Source organism: Hippichthys cyanospilos, chromosome 12 (assembly GCF_059441005.1).
Source record: "Hippichthys cyanospilos isolate Australia breed blue-spotted pipefish chromosome 12, RoL_Hcya_1.0, whole genome shotgun sequence".
Classification (NCBI taxonomy): domain Eukaryota; kingdom Metazoa; phylum Chordata; class Actinopteri; order Syngnathiformes; family Syngnathidae; genus Hippichthys; species Hippichthys cyanospilos.
In genome coordinates, this window is record NC_142380.1 from 9983149 (window position 1) to 9999961 (window position 16813).

Here is a 16813-nt window from a genome sequence, read left to right on the forward strand (position 1 = left end):
ACATTACACATGTAATATAGCTCTTAAAGTCACTTACAGATGATGTGTCAACCATATTCGTGAGAGTAGAGCTGCCTGTTAGCTACTACAAGGTGAATCTTTTTTTTTCTTTCTGACTTGAAAGTTGAAAGAAATCACATTGAAGTTTGGAATGTGAAAACTTTATCCATCATTAATGTGACTGACCTACAACCTGTACAGCTCATCATTTCAATAGGAAAATGTATTGATTTATGTTTGGAGTTACCAACAAGCTCACAGAATGAATTGAGTTCAAAACTTGAGGTACCACTGTATTTTTTTTTTCTTCAAGATGGATTCTGAAAGCATACTGCAAGTATGTGAATCTTAAACATGTGGCGTAGCACTGAATTGATTTCTGATGTTTTCAGTTTCAAGTTTGGTTTCAATTTTCTGCTAGCAACTGACCCACAACAGTCTGAGGGCTTTTTCTTCTTGTTTTTTGATTCTTGAGTTTACGCCTCATCACGTGAAAGATGTATTCCCATAAATGCAACCGGGCAGCTACAAATGTACGCCAAAGTGATGTCCAACATTTCATATTACTTTCGTACTTTTCGTCTCCCGGTACCAATAGCCGTTCACATTCCACATTCCGGCCGCGTTGCTGCGGCACAAGCGCTGCCTCACCCTCTGTCTTTCCACATCCCTTATGTCACCCCTTCGCCTTTTTTCCTCCTATGGCTGCCCCCCTGCGCTCCTCACTCCCCCCTATGTGATTGCTTGTTAGTTGGTATGCAGGAATGGAACCCCATTGTGCTTTCTTGCCTGTCAGCACTCCTTCGTATCCACTCCCTTTCTTTTTCTTTCTTCCCTTTCTTTCTGATCCAGCTCCTTTAGTCTACACTTTCCATCAAAAACACAGCAAAGCCCCAGTAGAGTAGAGAACAGAGGAATGGGCCAGAGTGGATAAATGGATAGATGCCTGGGGAAGGAAGCAGTGATATATGGTGTATTGGACAAGGGAATGTTTTCACTAAAGGACAGAATTAGGAAATAAAATAATACCCCGAGAAAGATAAAGGCAGTAAAAGTGCGAATGACAGGACAAGAAAAGGGAAAAGTGGGGAGGGGCTATGGCAATAATATTATGAGGACGGAGTTCTGTGAGAGAAGCTCGCTAGCAGAATGACAAATGGGTCTCAAGTGACAGAGTATTATATTAAAAAGTAAATTGATATGCAAATGTGGAGTGTGTAGCGTTGGAGGACAGGGATAGCCTGTTGTCATCACTGAAGTGGAACAGAAAGAAAGGTGAGGGCTTGACTGGGATGGCAATGCAGCATAGAGGTCTATTAGCGCCTGAGCGCGTGTATGCTTGTGTTCATATTAAGTATGCATTAATATTAAATCTATGTGCATGTGCAGAATGGAATGAAAGCGTATAGAGCAGTTGCGTGTCAGCTGAATGTCCAACACGACAAAACTAGGGCTGTCACTATTGCAAATTTTTAGAACTGATCATTCTATTGAGTATTGATTTGGCAAATACCATTTTATTTTTCCCCACCTAGTTTATTTACAAATAATTGCTGTTTATTTAATATTTTTATGGTGCAAAAACCTCAGCAGGACTAAACTTATTTCATGATTTTCAGCAGTAAAGTTACTATTTTGTTTATACCAAATGTGATAATTACGCATTTTATTGAATAACAAATGTATTTAAAAACACATTCTGCTAATGTATAAATATTTAAATGATTTAAATTAATAATTTAATTGATTTTATTTCAAATTCTTCCTTATGTATGATAAATGCCTTGACAAACACATTTTCCACTAACTGTCGACTGAAAATCACATGTGCGCTGTGAGTTATTACATGAGCCTTAGCAAATGTGATTTCATTTTCAGTTTAACACTAGTGGAAAATGTTTTTGGAGGTATTAATCATACATGAAGAACAATTTAGAAATTAACGCTAATGAAAATATGAACTTTTTACTGGTAGAAATGCCAAAAGAAGCATTGACTTTACGCAATATCATATATATATATATATATATATATATATATATATATATATATATATATATATATATATATATATATATATATCACCAACAGTTTAAAACGTATTTGATGGTTCAGTCAATAAAGTTCCTATAACAAAAGAAAACCTTTGCAAATGTCATATTTTGATTAAATACAAAAGCTATTCGGCCTGCTTTTTATGAAGGCTTACACAAATCACAAGACTTAATTGAAAAGCTGAAATTAAAGGCAATTTTAAGTTAAACAAAGGCTCTAAACACGCAATAATTAAAATGGTATTCAGTTTGATCATAAGTTGTTGTAGACTAGTCGTTTTTGACAACTTTGATCAAAACTGAGACTAAACAAATGAGGATGCAGACCTTTTCGTTATGAACTTTAGCTCATGTGGAAACAAATAGACTGTGAAATACCTATCTAAATCTGACAATTGTCTGTTCAGGGCATTTTTTACTGCAAATATGTCACCAACAATTTGTTAAAGCAACAATTGTCTTGGGTAGTTATACAAATGCTAGTTGCATAAATGATGTAGCATGTGCGTGTCCTGCGGTCTTGGCAATGTGACATCCTTGCATGACTGACAATAAAAAGCAGAGGACTTTGTGGCCCACGCGATTCTACCTTTAGGCTATTGTCACAACCTAGATGAGACAAAGTGACAAAAGCGAAGAGACATGCATGAATAAGGATTTTAGCTGAATCGGGACTCAAGCTGACGGTATTTAAATATGTAGGTCAGTAAAACCTGGCTGGGGATACGACGTGTGTCTACTAGCTGGGTGATGTGTGGTCAACACAGAGGCTCACTACCTTTGCATGACAAACCGAACTTGCATTCAGTTACTTAACAAGTGAAATATTGCCAAAATAGTTCCTACCAGGAGCGTGTTTGGTACATGAAATTGCTAGAAGAGACAAAACTGAGTTTTGTTATTGTGACACCTACACATTTTCTGCTCCAACACATCAAATAGTCAGCTGTGAAAATGGATAAATGGCAATTTGGAACTGAGATGTTGCATCATAAAGGCACAAATAAAGCAGCTTCAAACCACTGTATCTTCAGTTGAAATAAAAAAATGATATATATATATATATATATATATATATATATATATATATATATATATATATATATATATATATATATATATATATATATATATATATATACATATATATATATATTTTTTGTGGAGGTCATTGATGCAAAGCTTTGTTGGAAGTTAAACACAGACAAAGTAAAAACCACAACGTCAAATGCTAGAGTTATTCTTTGTGAAATGACGGGTGTATTTAACATACAATTTACATACAATTTATTACTTGCTGAAATGGACAAATATTTGGGGCAACATACAGTATATAGAACATTTAGATTTCCTATTAAGCAATAGAATCATTAACCAAGCTAGATATATAAAAACAAATCAATCGAAATCGAAATCTGTACAAATCAAGCAAAAATATACATAACTGCTCTTTGCTTTAAATGAATAAAAATCAAATAAATTAAAATAAATATAAATATTTCATTTGGCTGCGAAAGAAAGCCAAAACATGAAGTTTTACACAAAGAACAATGATAGATTGAAAAAAAAAAATATTGCTGCAAGTGCTTGAAAAAAGGAATTTATATTCCATTATATTCCAAATAAAAATGAGAAAGAAAGACAAAAGAGAGGGGCATCGTTTTCTTAGGCAAATACTGTAAAGCATTTCATAAGGTTGAGAAAAGCTTCCACTTCTATCCCAGAACCATGAGCAAGCCAAAACAAAAACCCGGCAAGTAAGACAAACAAAAAACATCACATCACAAGCCAACATGTACTGTCATCCATTAGCCGTAGTGAGCCGTTACTTTGAAGTTGGCCTTCATAATAGTATTAGAGGAGTGTTGAGCTCCAGTCAACGCTACTCTGTTTTATTTCATGTTCACCCGTCATTCACAGATTGGGAAGGACGCTGCTTGTGACATGATTGTCCACTCCATAAGCTGATTTGTTGCCTTGATATATATGTATTATTATTTTTTTTTGTTTCTCGTTTTTTGGTTTGCATGTTGCTCCTCATTATATTCATTAAAATCAATAATTCATGGAAAATGTGCTGTAGTGAAGAATCCAATACCCAACAAGATTTTTGAACAAGATGTGCAATTATGAAAAAAAGTTTCCAAAGGTTATATACTTAATTGGGTGCTGTGCAGTTTTCAAGTCAGTTTGTGGCGCCCAAACACAGACGACGGGGGAAAACAAAAGGCAAAGCCGTGTCAGGTTTCACACCATGTTTCAGAGTGTCGCGCTAATGATTCATGACACTTTTAACTGGAGAGGAGAAATGAGTCTCTCTGTAATTACTATGGAAATGTGTTCATTTCCCATCAGACACACTCATTCACATCTGTAACCATGCACTGCTCACCCGCACGTGCGCACACACACACACACGCGTATTAAATATGGAGCTACAGAGGCGTGCTTTTGCTTTCACAGAACATGCATGTCCATGTGTTGGGGGATGCACCCATGGGATAATCACAGGAGTGTGACTCAGTGTCCCTCGGTCCCCATATGTTCGAACCGCATGCCCCATAGGGGCATTTGGGTGTATTTGTGTGTGTATGTGTGTCAAGGGGGTAATGATATCCTCATGGTGATGGACTGGTTTATGCCCAGCAGATAACCAGGTGACACAAACCCACCCTGCCTTAACTGCCCCCAAATATGTCTCGACTGGCCTATATTTTGTTTGTGTGTGAGAGTGTGTGCGTGGTGTGTGTACTCCCAACCGTGCACACATGCAGTCATCTGTGTCGAACCAAAACATAGATTAAACACCAAATGGCTGACATTTAATGAGCAGCACCAGGATCCGCCTCTTCCCCAATTCGGCATCAATCAGAATTGAGCCTCTTCACAAGAGAATTTAGGGTTTAGACAGAAAGGAATTCATTCATATTAGAGGACATTGGTTTGAAAAGGAGTTTTGAAAAATGAAAAAAAAACTGTATTGAGAAATACAGTGATGATACAGTGGTGCCAAGATTAGTGAAAAGCTGCCAATAACCGACTACCCCCCCAAAACCATCCATCCATCAATTTTCTATAGCAGCTTATCCTCACAAGAATCGCAGGCTTGCCGGTGCCTATCCCAGCTGGGACACCCTGAACTGGTTGCCAGCCAAACAGACATCCACACACCCAATTACACCTAAGGACAATTTAGTATGTCCAATACACCTGCCATGCATGTTGTTGGAGTGTGGGAGGAAGCCGTAGTACCCGGAGAGAACACGCGCGGGCTCGGGGAGAACATACAAACTCCACACATAACTCATGTTATACTATTACACTTAACTCACCTCTGTAAAATGGATCTTTGACTTCTATAGTCGTCAGTGGAGCCCAGTAAAACTTGAAACTTTAACCTCTGAAGTCACCAATGGAGCCTTGTAAAGAATGATTAAAAGTCATCAATAGCACTGAATGATTTAATAGTAGCTTAGAGAACCTAAAGTTTACCCGTAAAGGCTCATTTAAACTTAGTTCCGCCCTCAAATAAATTGTATTATATAATTCCTTGACACAAATTACTACTTTCCAATTAGCCAGGAATTATGCTGTTAAAGAAAGAGCATTAAATAAAACACAAACAGTAAGAGTTGTGAATAGCAAACGCTGACTAAAGTAGACTTGACAACCCCTACTTGTAAAATCATTGTCAATGTTTCAATGCACTCTTGATACAAAAAAAAGACGGTGACTATGATAGATTTAACAACTGTATTTCCCTATGAAAGGCTTTTTTACTTAATGACAACTTAGTATATGATTAACATTTTTGTTTCTGTGTCATTTAACATCGAATTTAGCCAAAGCTGTTTTGTTTTTCCTTTCATCCCAGCAGCCTTTACTGACTGGTAGCTATTAAGTGTTTACAAATGATAAGCAGAGGAACGCAAAGACCTTTATCAGCGCTCAGATCTAGGCTCACTGAAAATTAAGCAATAGTGTAACGGGGATTCATAAATAGCAGATCACCAGTAACTAGCTTTATTGTGAATCTGCACTAGAATCATGGATGAATGGTGTCACAGCCTTGTAGATGAAAAGGCCATCATAAAGACAATATCGTATCACTTGATCTCACAACAAAAATAATTTTTCACGGTTCTCATCAATATCCAGCCTACTGTACCAAGGCAGTTTATACTATGGCTGGGAAAAATGTCGACCTGGTTGGATAATACAACTTTAAAAATAAGTCGACTGAAAATAGCAACCACGAAGCACCACCGGAGCATTTTCTACACGGATCTTTTTTGCAATGACGCAAAGTGAGGAATAAAAACAGGATATCACAAGTTTGTGATTGTTTCCAATTAAAAGAGAGAGTGACAAAACTCAAGTAATATTCAATTTATTGCAATGCAGACTTGGAACACCATAGCATCATTTCGATTCTTGCCGCATTTAAACACAAAAAACTCATATGCAAAGACTGTTTTGACATATGGCTCCATTTATTGTTTTGGTCCACCACCTAGTGGCAGATTTGGGAGATTATTTTTTACATTGCAGCAAATTGGTATATGTGTGAGAATCAATCACCAGGTGTTGGGGCATGACTCTCCGACTGTAATTTGTTGGCAGTTGTCCAGTTCACTCGTGTTCAGCCACATATGTCGTGCGGCGGGCCTTGGGGAAGTAAAGACAAGCAAATTATCATTCAATTCCCCAAGCCATCCGACAGAAGAGGCCATGTTGTGTTTAAATCATTTTTAGTTCATCATTAAGTGAAATTGTTTTTTTATTTTATGGGTTTGGTCTTGAAATATTTGTGCTGAATCGAAAAGAGCAGCAAGTCTCACATGTTTATGGGTGATGGGGGTCGTTAAACCCGTTTCTAGATAATGCTCAACATTGTGGAAAAATACACTGACAAACACACACACGCAAGGTCGGCGTAACACAATCAGTTAAACACTTCCTCACAGCTGCACAACAGGCTGCTTGATCAATTGATCAATATTTTGGTCGTTGCACAGATACCACACCGCAGGGTGTGCGCACCAACGGGTAGGGGGTCAAAATAGAGGCCAGGTTGTGTGTGTTAGAGTGGGAGTGTGATCTGTAGTAAATCTGAAGGCGGTCATGGCCAGAGGGGCTGCAGAGCATTAATGCAGTGATTGCGTATGTCTCTGTAGGAACATCTGTGACTCACACTTGCTCAATATTTGGCAACAGCGATGTTGGGGAGTGTGTAACTGACATAGAAAGGAAGGTTGGCCACATTTTGAGGCCAGTCTCTACTTTTGATATGTATTTATATTTTTTAACTGACACTTACCTAGTGAGGATAAGCAACTATAGAAAATGGATGAAAATATGGATTTCGAATATTCAAATTATAATCCACTCCTGCCCAGGAGTTGTAATTAACTCCTGCCCTCATTGGTCAATGTTGCGTCTGGAGCCAATCACGTTTCTTGTAGGTTTACAGTCAGCTTGTCTTTCCGTAATAAATATTTTTTTCTTTTTTTTATTAAATAAGAAGCAAAACAACGCACTACGGGTGCGATGAAAAGCAAAGTGGCAAGAAAACACCGTATATTTTTATTGCTGTCCTATTACCTCTGCTGTTCACAGGTAATAGGTACCAGGACAGCCTGTGGATTGAGAAAATTTGCATATAATTGACACCGATCGAAATGCATTCAGAGAAAACAAATGCTATTTTATGTAAAGTATTTTTTTAATTAATCGGCCAATTAATCGGAAATCAATATTGTTTTCTGCCAGGAATCAGCATTGATCTTAAAATGTCAAGTCTATGTCCAGTGTTGTTATAAACAGCAAATGAAAAAACTCAGAAAACAAGTAAGCACTGATTGGTCGTTAACTGAGCCCTGCGGAACTGTGATGTCATTTTCAGTCGACAGCAAGTGACAAAATCAACCACCCTTACCTGGATTTAAGAAATGACTGTTTTTCTGCTTAATTATTATACCACAAATGGAATATTAATCAGAACGTTATGTTTAGACTAGTGGGGGTGCATTGAAGCTGGTGAAAAAAAAATTAGACTTGATTTTTCTTTTGAATGTAGGTTACATATTTTAAGGTTAATGGATGCATACTTGTACTTTCTCTGTCATGAGTTTTATCCTGGTAGAGAAAGTGTACAAATGGGTTTGCGTGTGTGCATGTGTTCATCCAGCAGGATCCTCACCCAGCTGGGTATTTGTTTTGCAGGCACTGTGGATATATCAAAGCCAAGCAGGACCCAGATGAAGAAAAGATGCAGTTCCAGCATGGCCGAGGTAATAACATCACGTTAATAGACTTCACACGTACAAACACGAAAGCTTGCATAAACACAGATGCATGCTTTTTTTTTTTTTTTGCAAGATATGAAAAACACGTTTTGCATTGCTACCGCGGTAATTTCCCTGCATATCACCATGGATACTAATGCAGTGTATTTCATTAAAAAAATTGGCGCAAATTTTAATACATGTCTTCTCATGTATGCACAGTAAAGAACGTCATTGGTGACATTTACCTTGGCATAAACGTTGCCCAAATGTTTCTTTGTATGTAGGTTGAGGCTCCTTATGGGTTCCTGTTAAAATGATGTGTCATTTTATCACCACAACCAACTAAGTGGTTACTGTATGTGTCTAATTACGCAACCGTTTTAACACCATCTGAGCTGTGTACTCACATTTCGCCATGAACAGTGTTACTGCAGGGATGGCAAATTTGTATTTTTTATTAAACCCTATAAACCCAATATGCTAATATTCCTGTAACATTTATGAGATGTGGAAGCACAATTGATGTTTGCTCACTCTGTTCTTTTCTTCCTCATTTGCATGTGCACAGTCAAGCTTCCCGGCAGTCGGACCTACATCCATCCTCATACCTATGAAGACCCCAACCAGGCGGTCAGGGACTTTGCCAAAGAGATCGATGCTACCAATATTCGTATTGAGAGAGTTATTGGAGCTGGTAGGACCAGATTTTGAAAATATATGTTTGTGTCATGTCATCTTGGTTATTATAAATTTAATACAGTAAATCCCTTGTTCTTCTCCTGTTTCACACCAACAAGATTAAACATATAATATAGCACATGCACTATTATTCCTTGCCACATTACGATGGCTTTCTTGTACAGTTCTTCGAATATGATAAAATGTTCCTGCTTCAAGGTCTTTGTCACCCTCTAATGAATTGTCTTTAAAATGGATAGAAAACAAGAAAGATCCTTAAACACTGTCTATTTAAACATCAAAATATTTCAGCAAAATGGATCATTTTGTCAAGTGAAAGCCTGTCAGCTAATGCTAACATATACTGTGAAAATTATCCCCATTAGCATATTGCAGTATTCCCACACCTTCAAACAGCAATTCTGTGGGAAAAGTGATTATTACAGCTTAGTAGGGATATGCTCAATCTATAGTAAAATGCCAATGTGCCCAGCGTGTTGCTAATTCGGACTTGTTTATAAAATGTGAATGTTCAAAAGCTTAAAAATCCATGTCATAGTGTGCTTGATTGATCGTGGTCGTGGAACATCACTATGGGCTGGCTCCATTTTAAAATAAACATTGTGTGTGTGTTTTTTAGGGGAGTTTGGGGAAGTGTGCAGCGGGCGCTTGCGTGTGCAAGGAAAACGGGAGATCTACGTAGCGATCAAGAGTTTGAAAGCGGGCTACTCAGACAAACAAAGGCGGGACTTCCTGTCGGAGGCCTCCATCATGGGACAATTTGACCATCCGAACATCATCAGGCTGGAGGGCGTAGTCACGAAATGTAAGTCATATTCATGTGTGTTTAGCTTTTGTTATGGTATGAGTACGCAGTCCTTGTTTACTACAATGGAATTTTGATTCTTTGTTTCGAGAAACCATGAAAATCAGCTGGCTGTAAATGGTTCATTCATCTCACTGATGTTGGCCCAAAACCTCATAAGCAATAAGTAATGTTTTTTCTTTTTCTTTTTAATTCAAACTTTTAATGAATCTTTTAATGAATGAAAGTGTAGATAATGGTTTACTCTCACAATACAATGGTAATAGTTGAACAAGTTTGCCATTTTGGAAAAAATGTATTTTCATTACACAACAACTAATTATTTGTTAAATGCTTAATTTAAGAGTAAAATTCACTAAGATTAGCAATAAAAAGGGCGTCAGTTGGCAAGGACCTCAGTTTAGGAATACATTAAGGTCATGAACTAAGGTTCCACCGTACCTGAAATACGTGAAGCACAAATGAATATTCAATGTATCGCTTTATGGTTTGAAGCAATACTATTCATGTTAACCGAATTTGCAGTGTACCCCTGCACGTGCAGTGCCACACACTGCTGTTGTAAGCATGGGCTGACCCTTGCTCCGTTACCATGGTTACGCCTTCATGACGCATGGCAACCGCGACTGTCCGCACCCCTCAAATAGCCACTTGTTTACTTCGCAATTGTGTCCAAGCCATAGTGAGTGCCAGCATGTGTGCGTGTGTGTAGGTGAGCGACACAGGCCGGGTTCAACAACAGAGCTGATTGGTTATCTCTGGAGCCCGCTCCGGCAATCACTCGCTCTCGTTCTATCTATCTCCTTGTCTCGTATGTCCATCTCGCACTGCGGCTTTCTCTCTTAGTGTCGGTCTTATCTTCTCATTTTGTCTCCCCTCTCTCTTTCAGTCTATCTCTTCATCTTCATCTCTTGCTCGCTACCTTTTCACCAGCAGATGACATGCCCTGATGTTGTTCTAATGAAAGCAGAAAGGGATTGCGTGCTAGTTGTTGCAGTGGGGCCAACCTTTTATCAATCAATACTTAGGCTCTTATACAAAGAGGTAATGCGCTGTAATTACAGTTGAAACTTAAAGGTTGAACAGAATCCGTCCCATGACGTTACAGACCTCTGATTTGTCTATATTTGAATGTATCACTGATTTATACAGATTTATAGCTGTGCGAAAACAAACCAACAAACGAGGGTAACTGTTTTTGATCTCATTTGATTTTTTTTTTTTTTTTTATCAATTTAAATATACACAACAGCTAGGTTAAAAATAACTCAATTGTGAATCAAAAAAGGGACTAATTTGACCCAACGTTTTGGGTTGTTTTGTTCTAAACAACCCCTCAAAATTGGGTTTTATTAAAACAAATCTGAAATTTGGATCAAATTAACCCAAATTTTAGATCCTTTTAGGTCCTTTTTTGCCCCATATTTGTTTAGTTCTTTTTTAAAACTTTTTTTTTTTAAGTGGACCCCCCTCGCATCATATCACACTCACTGTATCAATACACATCTAATTGTATGAGAGCTGCACACCAAATACAAATTGATTTGATGATACTGACAACTTGTTAATTCTTTAAATTTAATTCAACAGCTTGGACTTCAGAGAGCCTTAACATGTACTTAAATATTTACATACATAAATTATATATTGCAGAGATGGACAGCCTTTATCTATAAATACATGCATTATAATAATAATAATAACAATAAAAACAGGTGTTGGTGCCAACATGTAGCATTTTAGTTCTTTTTAGAAAAAAAGCTTGTTTTTATGGTATAAAATTGAATTTTTGAGCCATGTGTCTAAAACAAATACACTTCTTAAATATGAATTAGACTGAGGTGATTTTGGTTTTGAAATTAATATTCTAAAGTCATTACAATAATGAATTAAGTTGAAGCTGTTAAGCCACTTTTAGACAAAGCCTCTCAAAGTGCTGGCGATGTTGAATGATGATGGAAGAATCAAGTGAGCCAACATGCAACACTTGTTGGGTCAGTGCTGTTTGAAAACCGAGGGGGATTGGCTGAAAGAGACATTCCCCTGCCAAGTAATAAGCTTTTATCATGCAGTGAGAACATTGAGATCCGAAAAAACAATGTCATGAAGCCAGTCAGGGACTGATGGCATTAAAGTTAAAAGGGGAAATTGCAGCATTAAAATTGCTAATAAGATTCAAATGTAGCCTCACCTCTTTGAAAATTGCACTACACAAGGGTGTATCATTCACAAATGGAATCATGTTCTGTTGAATATTCTGCACTCCATGTTGGTGTTCTTTTTAAATTGTATATTGAAGCCTGAAGAGAGTCACCTACTTAGAACAAGCAGACTGGAAAATATTCTTCGCAGAGAAACGTGATCAAACGGCATATGAGCAAAAATGAAAACAAATCAGAGCGCCACATTTCCTTAACTTGTTAGCATCTTCAAAATGACTTTCTTTGGATGATTGTTTGCTACGCATGCTCATCAACAACCACGTTTTTACTCTCAATAGTAGGAAAACACGTTTAAAAGCACGGCCTACGCTTAAGCACAGCATCTGGTCAGCAACAAGAGTGACTGCATATGCATGAATTACACTAATTCGTAACATTAATTGGACGTGATTTTATTTGCCTTCATGAATATTCACTAGTTGTGCATTTAAGTGATGAAAAGCAAATGTCCTATTAGCTTTTTCTAAATAATGTGTGATGTTAAACGTGACCTTTTGAATGCAGGTGGGTTACATAAACTCGTCTGTTAGGTCTTTTTTTTTTTTTGAGAATTTGATCCTTTCATTAACCTAAGATCATACATGGCCAAGTCATTTTGAACAAATTCTCACAATATCAATAAAACACATGTATTGTGCTTGCTAATTATAATGATTAATGTGTAATGGTGCACCACAATTTATATTCTGAGCACTATGTAATATAACATTGTGGTATTGAGAATTTTCTGACTTTGAGGCTATGCAGTTGTGTTTACTTCTATTATGCAAAGTGTCTGTTATCATTAATACCGTGTGGGAGGAATGCATTGATTATAGACAACTAGCAGTCCGGGTACCCATGACAAATAAGTAATTGAGTCAGGGCCAGGACAAACTTGGGGACTGTTGCCACTAAAGTGTGAGAGCACTCTAATTAGTTAAACAAACTGGACTTAATGTGTCAAGCGTACCCAAACATAGTAAGAATTGCTTTGTATAAGTGAGCATTTAACAAAGAGCAAAACATGCAAATATTGTATACAATCACTTTGAGGAAAGCGAAAGATTTACCTAAATTCAAACTTTTCCACTATGTCACTAAAAATGAAAATGTACTGTAACTCACAAATAAAACAAAATAAAATGTAACAATGAATTGCTAATCAGCAAACTTTTCATCGGTACCACATTATCGAATGTTGCTAGTTTACTGCTAACATACAGTACAAAACCAGAAGGACTAACTTCAAATGCTACTTGAACATGCAGTAACACCTACAAAGATCACATACTTCAATTTTTGCGGATACATATTTGTTCTGTTGATTGTGAGCAACAAATACTAGTGGGGAACTCAACCCGATTTTTTTGCTTTTACAAAAATGTGTTCTATGCAGCCCTACTCAACTAAACACAGTATTCTAGTTAATATTGTATTTGTTTAAGACAAGTAAACAACCAATCATGGCTTAGCTTGTGAAAATGACAAGACCAAACTCAGGAACAGTTGAGCTCCGATTGATTGATACCTGAGCAACTTTTATGCCATTTTCAGTCAACAGCAAGTGGCAAAATGGCCACCTGCTGAAATGATTTTAAAGATTTTGCTTCTAAATTAGTTTTCCACCTACGTAATATTCATGAGAATACTGTGTTTTGGAACCATAGAACATATTCTAAGTCAAATAAACGATTTAATCTCCCCTTTAAAATATAGTACTGTTTTATACAGAATCGTGATCTCTTGTTCTTAATTATGCTGCTTGTGTTCCTGTTGCTCAGTTCCGGCCGCCATCTTGTGGGACAATTTTGTCATAAACCAAAGGCGCACAAGCTAAAACCTACTTGCCTTTATAGTGAAAAAAAAAAAAAAAAAAAACACACGATGGCTTGAAAATATCTAAAATAGTGTGGGTTAACTCCAACTACACTTGTATTAGAGAAAAAAAAATGTGCTTTTAATTGCTTTCTCTTTTTGAGTTTTCAAATTGGTTTATTCAGTTCCCCCCGCTGTCACGGCACATTGAGAGCTTGATAGAGCTCCTCCGAAACAAATCTCACTAGCGGGATGTCATTTCACAGGTCACAGCCTAAGGTGTGCATGTGTGGGCTGGGTCGGCTGCTGATGGCCCAGATCAGATGGGTCAATAATTCCTTCAGGCCTTTTTTTCTGGCACCAGCTGGTCCCTTTACACCATCCTCAGTATGTAATCAGCCGGGCTGACCCAGCATGCACTGGGCTCAGGTGGGTTCAAGAAGGTTGAGTTGCTAACTAGATTTCAAAGGGGGAAGGAGTCATTGCAGTTAGTACTTCAGAAACAGGAGAAACTCTTATGAGTGTTCTAAATTGTGGTGTAAACAAAACACAAAATGTTTATTTTCTATTTGAATTATTTATTGTGCGAAATAATGTGCAAAAGCAAGAAAGTGCTCAAATTTACTGCTGTCAGCAGAAACCCATAACTCCCATTATTAAAATATTTAGAAGTATCTTATCAAAGGTTTATCAAAATTATCCTAATTTCTATGTCGCCTTGGCAAAATGTGCACTGGCCTTTTTATTGCATTGCACTTGGTGTATTGCTGGTGCGTTCAGAGAACATAATTTAGTTTAGGTAGTTCCACATTATGCAGATGGAACCTGACAAGTAAACGTTATTAATGCCATTCAACTGCTGCGTACTAACTCTTTGATTAATTCTTTAATGTAGCAAATGCATTTATGGATTACCATGGTCTCATTCACTGTTTCTGGGTATTCAAATGGAGTAAGAAAATGTTCATATTATTTACACCAATTACAAATACCAAAACCAAAAAAAGTAGAACAAATGTTCTATGCGTTATCAAAAACGCCTTACTGTGAAAATGATCTAAACTTTTTGGGGCTAAATTATTAATCTGTTGATGATTTTTTTGTTTGTTTGGTTTACTTGAGGGATTGGTAAAGAAAAAAAAACGAAAAAAAGAAAAGTACATTTTCAAACTAAAAGCAAAAAATGCACAACTATACAAATTATGTGTTTTGGCCTGGAGCATGTTGTAAAATTGGCAAAAATGTTGATCATATTTTTTCCCAAGGAAAAGCAAATTGTTGCCACTGCTGTAATCCTGAAATTTCTAATAAAATGGAGGGGACCCGAAAAACGACATCAATTTTAGATTGGTCAACACTTTAGATCTTAAATCTGGAAAAATGGCAACCGCACACCTATAGACTGAAAAGAAGTTTGTATTTTTTTACGATTATTGCCCGATGCTAACAAAATGTATTATTTGAATTTGACACAATGATAAGTGCACTTTAATTAATGACTAAATAAATTGGAAAATATTTACTGTTGAGAAGCTAAGCTTATAAGCATTTGAAAAGTTCTAAAACTAAAATAAAAAATAATGGTGATTCAATTTGTAGTTGAGGACTAAAAATTTTTATCAATCACAAAGATGATTGATAAATTGTTGCACCTCCATTTAAAACTACTGAGTTACTTTTCTTACTGACATAAAAAGAAAACGAGTCTTTGTTAGTATTTATTGTTATTTTGTGCAGTATTTTGTGTGGAGTGTGCACTGAAGTGCATTTTGGCTTCAATCTTTTCAATTTCGGCGTTTGTCATCCTTTATGCCTGCGCTCTATCATCTTACAAGCACATAAGCCTTCAGCTCCAGACATCTTCCACCCTAATAAGCATCTCTGCTGTCTGTCATCTGATTGTTGCTATTGTCTTGCTGATTGGTGGGCCACATGCAAGAAGAAAGGGAAAAAAAAAAAACACCCTCTCTATCTGCACATCAGGAAAAACGCCACAATCTGCTTCCCTCCTCTCATCATCCCTTCATCTCATTCTCCACATCTCTAATTTGATCCACCCGCGCCGCTCGTGCGTTTTTTAAAAAATGCTGCGACAATCAGCTCATTGGAGAAAACCTTCAATTATGGCACTCCGTTCCATCAAATAACGTCGACGCATTGTGCCGCTTCGCAAAGGTGCAGTTAAAGTGGCAAAACTGCACGCAGGCTTCATTCCAATTGTGATTACCTCCAAAATGTGTCTTTTCTAGTAAAACGATACGTGAAAGCTGTTTGGAAATGTTCACGTGCAGATCTGTGGGGAATGGAGTGCAGAGGCAAATGAGGGGGAGTTAAGACAAGAGGAAAAGGTGATGATGGTTGCAGGATGGAGGGAAGATGAGGCGGGGTGGAAGAGATGAGATGGGATACAAGAGCGAGGAAATTAGACAGGATAAGACTTGAGAACAAATGAGGGTGACGGAGAAGATGTGCTCAGAGATTTCAGCGTGAGAAGGGCGGGCGGGCGAGAGGATGGACGAGGAGGAGATGAACGTGAGGAAATGAGAGGAGGGGGAGGTGGAGAGAGGCGACGAGATAAGCTTATTGAATTTCTGTCTACCTGTTTTGCAGCACCCCCTCCCACCCGGCCTCGCATGGCGCTTCCCAGAACAAAGATCTGTCCTGTTTTCAAGCCGTGTACCATTTAGTTCAGAATATTCTCATTAATCAATAGAGAAATTATTTAATTTTCTCTCTCGTACTTCAAAACTAATTCGATAACGCCGCATTGCAGGCCACTGGCACAAAGCCGCTCGTAACATAATTGTAATTGTATACAAACACTCGTCACTTTACACTATAATTAGATTTACCCGCTAGACCATATGTGTTGTTTCCATCACGTCTATTGCTCTTTTATTCACAGCACAGGTTTGCTTGGCTCAAAATAGAAGTACTGTTGAGGAG

General features: G+C 37.4%; 1 protein-coding gene across 1 annotated transcript in view; it reads left to right on the forward strand.

Annotated features, from left to right (window-relative positions):
* The window catches only part of LOC148414789 (ephrin type-A receptor 3-like), a 109517-nt gene that overhangs the window by 76127 nt on the left and 16577 nt on the right, over positions 1–16813 (forward strand). Inside the window, exons 11-13 of the mRNA XM_088428800.1 lie at positions 8280–8347; positions 8913–9038; positions 9663–9848. Coding sequence (XP_088284926.1) covers positions 8280–8347; positions 8913–9038; positions 9663–9848 — 380 coding nt within the window. The remainder of the gene's footprint in view (positions 1–8279; positions 8348–8912; positions 9039–9662; positions 9849–16813) is intronic.